General features: G+C 41.1%; 1 protein-coding gene across 3 annotated transcripts; it reads left to right on the forward strand.

Annotated features, from left to right (window-relative positions):
- Positions 1–175: 175 nt before the first annotated feature.
- Positions 176–4,874, forward strand: PFN4 (profilin family member 4). 3 transcript variants are annotated; one of them, XM_073215904.1, is made up of 5 exons: positions 176–278; positions 902–1,030; positions 1,459–1,596; positions 2,386–2,491; positions 3,817–4,874. In XM_073215904.1, exons 2-5 carry the CDS (start codon positions 914–916, stop codon positions 3,843–3,845), a joined length of 390 nt encoding a protein of 129 aa, XP_073072005.1. In that variant the 5' UTR covers positions 176–278; positions 902–913; the 3' UTR covers positions 3,846–4,874. The 3 variants fall into 3 exon arrangements, with proteins under 3 accessions (XP_073072005.1, XP_073071999.1, XP_017508372.1); XM_073215898.1 differs by having other exon boundaries at positions 211–341; XM_017652883.2 differs by having other exon boundaries at positions 237–370.
- Positions 4,875–5,843: the final 969 nt, after the last annotated feature.

The following is a 5,843-nucleotide window of genomic DNA, read 5'->3' on the forward strand; positions in this document are numbered from 1 at the left end:
GCGGCCCAGGCAGGCGAACCTGGGAGCGTGTAGCGCCGTCGCTGGTCTGACGGTCTTGGTTCGCTGACAGAGTCACTGCCGCTGCGCTTCTTGGTGACAGGCAGTTGTCGCAGCCAATAACTGACCTCGCACCTTCTCGCCCCGCCTTCCCCCGCGTCCGTTGACTGGCTGCGGCTCCACCCACCAGGCTTTGGCTGAGCGGTGCACCTGGACGCGGGACTTGGTGGTTTCTTTTCTCACCTGGCCCACGGCGGTGCGCCAACGGCCCTGTGCCTCCTGTGCGTCTCCCCAGCCAGCAGGACTGGACATTAACACCCCTGCCTCGCCCTCAGAACCCCCGGGTATCCCTTGGAAGGACGAATGTCTGGAGGTTGTCCTGATGAAGTTCCAAGAAGACTCGGGAACTTAGGGGGAAAATGTCGCTTTAATGTCTTAACGGTTTTAGTGTCCATAGTGGGTGATGACGCTGGTCAGAGGGAGGGAATGTGAAGACTCATGACCAGCAGATCTCCCTTAGACTTGTTTACGTAGTTCAATGGTTCTCCATCCCAGTAGATTTTTGGTTTTTGATTACCAGTTGCATCTGATGCAAACCATTAACATAACTAGTAAATTATGAGCTGTGATTTTCCAAACTCACTTAATAACCCATTCTGTGTGAACTGTGATTTTTCTATGATACTATTTTCCCCTTTGAGTATTGGTAGACACTGGTGATGGACCACTGTTTTCACTCTTCAACTTTTTAAAGTATGCATGCTGATATTAAAGCTGTCCAACGTGTCTTGGGGAGATCTGTATTCACAACCTTTTTCAAGACTGTTTTATTCACAGTATTGTAGTCACAGTAGCCAGAAAGGTAACCAGAGTGGATTATTCCAACTACAGTTCCCTTTCTCAGAGCCAAGGGAGCATGAGCCATTTGCAGAACTTACTGTTAGATACTCTCCTGGGAACCAAGCATGTGGACGGTGCAGCCCTCATTAAACTCCACGAGAGGAGCCTGTGTGTAGCATCACCAGGATTTAGTGTAAGAAAAAACAAGTTTGGGCATAAGTATTTTAAACAAACTTTTTCTGCAAAGTGTATATATAGTGTATATTTTAGGTGTAAAATATATAGTGTATATAGTGTAAAATATAGTGTATATTTTAGGTTTCTGAGCCAAATGGTCTGTTGTCACAACTACAAACAGCTACTCTGTTGTAATGGGAAAGCACCCATAGATAATACTAAAAGAATAGGTGTTTCTGTGTTCCAGTAAAACTATTATTTATAAACACTGAAATTTGATTTTATGTAATTTTTACATATCACAAAATATTATTTTCATTTTTTCCCAACTACTTAAAAACATAAAAACCATTCTTAGTCTGCAGGCCTACAAAAACAGGGAGTGGGCCAAATTTGACGAGCCAATGATGGTTTGCCACTCCTAGTGTCTGTTGACCTCTGCAGGTAATGCCCAGGGACGTCCGAACACTTGTGAATGGATTTGCCAAGAACCCTTTACAGGCCAGAAGAGAAGGATTGTATTTCAAGGAAAAGGACTACAAATGTGTCCGAGCAGATGACTATTCTCTTTATGCTAAGAACGTGAGTGCTCAAGACTTGAAGACAGTTGGGTAAAAAACTTAAGAAAAGAATTTGACTCCAAATTTCTGTGTCCCTCCTGATCCCATTTATAAAACAGACTAAGCCCGTTACTGCAATGGCAATGTTTGAGACAGCAATATAGTGCCAAGAAGGCATTAATAAATTAAAGTACTAATAGAGAACCTGGTTTTAAGGAATGTTCATTCCAGAATCTATCAAGTGAACCTTGGCTTTCTCTACTACAATCCATTTTTCATATTCTACATCCTCCTTCTAAAAAATAGTGGTACCACTCTTGTGCTTAAAAGCTCTCTTGGCTCTCTGTTGCCTACAAGGAATTAAGGAGATGAAATTCATATCTCTAGATGCCCTATATTACGGATTAAGTACACTTCATCCACATTTATAAACTGGCCTCATTTTAGATGAGGAAGCTGAGGCTTAACACAGTAAATAACTCTTCCATAGTCATGCAGCAGAAAACGGTGGGAGTAGGATTGAAGCCCCAAGTTGTCCAATTCCAAAATGTATTACCTTTCCATTACATCAGTTGTTCTCATTGGGATAGGGGTATATTGTAATCAGTTGGGGAACTTTTTTCAAAGTATCCATGCTGTTATTACGAAAGTCTGAAAGTTTTTGAAAAAAGGCACCTAATGAAAAAGAGTAGAGAGTCCATAAACAACTATGTAAATATATGAATGTCAGGAAACAATGCAAAATGTGGCTGGAGTAAAACTGCCTGTGATTCAAACTGAAAGAAGGGCATTCTGTTTTATTCTCATCTAGGAAAATACTGGTGTGGTTGTTGTGAAGACCCATCTGTACCTTCTGGTAGCAACTTACACTGAGGGCATGTATCCTAGTGTTTGTGTGGAAGCCACAGAGAAACTGGGTAAGGTTGTCTCCCAGTGCCTGTCGTTGTTCCCTGTGGTAGTCAGATCTCCTCACTGCAAGCAATAGAGACCCAATTCAAACCAGCAGAAAGGAGGGATTTACTGGAAGGACATTAGAGTTACTTACATAACCCCTGGGAGGATGGCGTGCAGCTGAGCCACAGGGAAATGGATTCCAAGGACTGGAACACTGAAGAAAGCTTCTCTAGTCTCTGTTTCCAAGAGAGTCACCTTTGTTCTGTCCCATTGCAAACTGCCTCCTTCCCCAGCCAATCTTCACATCGTACCTCTTAATTATTTTAAGACCCTGTTTTAACAAGTCTTGGGTCATATGGTTTTTGCGGGGGGAGGGCACACAGCAGAGTAATAAAACAGAGATGTAGCTGCTGGGGTCCACTCTATAAAAGGGCCTTTTCCAGAAAAAGAAGTTACTGTGCCAGGCAGCCACCTTGTTGGTGTCCACTGCATTCTCCTTCTGTGTCTCTACATTTTTGAATGAAGATCTAATGCACTGGGAAATTATATCTATGAGAGTTGAGCTTTACAAATGACAAATTATGTTTTTGATTTTATTTTTTAATCCAAACTTAAATTCCTTAAAAAAATTTTTTTGTTGGAGTTGCTTGAGTACTCCCTTGAAATAGTGGAAGCCTCTACTTCTGCTAGTGAGGAAAGTAGCCATTCTTTCACCAAATACTCAGTGATGATCCGCCATGTGTGCTGCACTATCCTAACAAATGAGGAAATCAAAGCTTGTTACGATACAGCCTTCCGTGCCTCTATACATGCTAAATTATCTTTCCTTTGTGTCCCTACCCCGTCACATCTGGTTTGCAAACTCCTAATCATCATTAAGCCAAGTGAAGGAAATAGAAGTAATGAGTCAGGAGCCAGTTACTTGTCTCATTACTTCTATTTTCTTCACTTGTTTTTCTTTAAATTATACTTTTCTCTATCAAAAAAATATACATGATAATTATAGAAAAACTGGGAAATAATTACGACTAGTTAGAAAATTTTATAATGAAAGGTTCTAAGAATGTAATGGATGTATACACACACACACACATACATATGCACACTTATATATGTGTGTGTGTATATATATGTATTATATATAACCCATACTAGAAAAAGAACCTCTTGGACAGGGACTGGGTCTTAACTATCCAGTCATCCTTGTGTCTCCACTATCTAGCTCAATGCCTAGCTTATGGTAGTTCGTCACTCCCAAAGTTTGTGGAGTAAATGAATGAATGAATGAATCATATTGTGATGATAACTTGTTGCTCACAAATAATATCCATATTTCATTTTCTTTCAGGAGAATATCTAAGAAAAAAAGGAAATTAAGTCATCAGAGGACTATGAAAAACAGCTTTTATTATTGTAGAAGAAAACTAGATCCTAAAGAAAAAGTCGTGCCTTATTTTTCTGGTTGAAAAACACTAGGTAGAAGATACTGAAAAGGAAGAATGAGTTGAGGAAGCAGTTTTTCTTATTGCAAGAGATCCTTTTCTTTAATTGGAAGTATTTGATCAACTTTACTTGTTTTTTTAAGCGTTAGTCATTGGCTTGAATGTGAGATCACTGACAGTTTCACAGGGCATGTCCTCCATGAGTCTCTTGTACTCCTAAACATCTTGCTGGGTAAGCCAAGAATACAAGGCCCTAACCACTCTTTATCCAGGCCATTTCTCGGGGTTATGTTGCAGGAAGCAACCCTGAAAAATGAAGTAGTATCTCCCTTCACAACAAAGAGCCAGCTTGCTTACTGCCTGCTGTTAGAGGTAAATTCCCTGAGCTTCCAGTGTTCCTGTGCTATAATGCGTGTGTGACATCCATCTGGTCCACATCACCCTTGTGGGATTTGGGGGAAAGGGGCAACACAAAGGCCACCTAACAATGGGCCACTAGTTAAGGTATTTGATGGACATTCTACACTCCCCACCATCTGCATAATCTGCTTTGGTTGAACATTGGAAAGTCCTTTTCAAAAATCAAAATTTTTAACTTTTTCCCTCCCTTCCTCCTCGTCCACACAACTAACTATGGTCAATGAATGTAACCTTCCCCAGAAAGGGTTCATCTCCTTTTGGTCACCACTTTGGTGAGAATCAGAACATACCATCAATATGGTAGGGAGTTATAGAACCGGTTTTAAAATTTTGGGATTCCACCCTGACTACTCCTGAGCATGCTGCATCTTTCTTTCCCTGACCAGCAAGCCCAGGCCAGCCTGGTGACCCTCCAACTGTCCCTGGGAAGGAAATACCTAGACCCTTTTCAGTTTTTGACGTTATCAAGCAGCAAGGTGCAGTTTTCTCCATTCCAACAAACATGCTCTCTGGAGAATGGTGTCTTTTATTAAAGTTCATAAAATTGTCCCATTTTTGGGTTTTGTGTAACAGCCTTTCCAGGAGCTGATTTCCATATCACTCCTTTTCTGAGCTTGGGTGCCAAGAACTACAGATTTTACCTAAGAATTTTACCACTAATCCATTCATGCACTTACCTATTGAGTTGCTTGATTCTTTTTTTAGCAAGAGGTAAAAATACATTCAAAATTCACTCACTTAGCCTTCTCTGAGTACCCACAGTATGCTAGGTACTGATGATACAAAAGTTAATATTATATGTACCCCATTCCAGATAGGATTACAATCCAGTGGGGGCAATCTGTAGTAGGAAACCAAGGAGACAAAGTTTCTGTTGAGGTTTCAGGAATGTAGAAGAATCACAAGGTGCTTGGGTGCTTGAGCCTGAAACAATGTAACAATGTATTCCCCCCACCGGACTCAGTGGTATAGAACAGCTTGTTGATCATAGTCATGGAAGCCTATTAGTTTAAAACAAGGTATCTGGGTAACCTTTACAGAGATAGATTAAATTTTAACTAGCATCCTGAATACACCTATAGTGACCTAATAGCTCCCATGCAACGGTTCCTGGGTGCTGACTCCCTCCTAAGCTTGTAGTGAATGTATAAAGGGCATGACCCTGCTGTACTCAGGGCTCAGCCTTTAGATAGGAATCCGCTGAGCCAGTGCTGGCACTAATGCTGCTTCTCACCAAACATCTCAGTGCCCCAACTCCTTGTTCATAGTTCCTGCAGTTTCTGCAACAAAACTTGTAAATGAGTCACATCATCATGTGATAAATGCTGTAACAGATATAAAACAAAAAATTATCGATGATAGAGCCCAAACCAACTCACTGTGCATTCAGGGGCCTGCAAATGGCATTTGAAGGGACTACAGAAGAATAAGTGTGGAAGAGAGTGAAGAGCATTCCAGGCTGCAAGAATAGCATATGCAAAGGTACTGAGTCATGAACATTACTGTTGTGTGG

This window comes from Manis javanica, chromosome 1 (assembly GCF_040802235.1).
Source record: "Manis javanica isolate MJ-LG chromosome 1, MJ_LKY, whole genome shotgun sequence".
In the NCBI taxonomy this organism is placed as follows: domain Eukaryota; kingdom Metazoa; phylum Chordata; class Mammalia; order Pholidota; family Manidae; genus Manis; species Manis javanica.

What these genes read in the sequence shown, in the direction of transcription:
- PFN4 (XM_073215904.1), top strand. Translation starts at nt 914, where the DNA reads ATGAGCCATTTGCAGAACTTACTGTTAGATACTCTCCTGGGAACCAAG. An exon ending in ATTCTCTTTATGCTAAGAAC is followed by an intron (nt 1,597 to 2,385) that starts GTGAGTGCTCAA and finishes ATTCTCATCTAG; the next exon opens with GAAAATACTGGTGTGGTTGT. An exon ending in GGAAGCCACAGAGAAACTGG is followed by an intron (nt 2,492 to 3,816) that starts GTAAGGTTGTCT and finishes ATTTTCTTTCAG; the next exon opens with GAGAATATCTAAGAAAAAAA.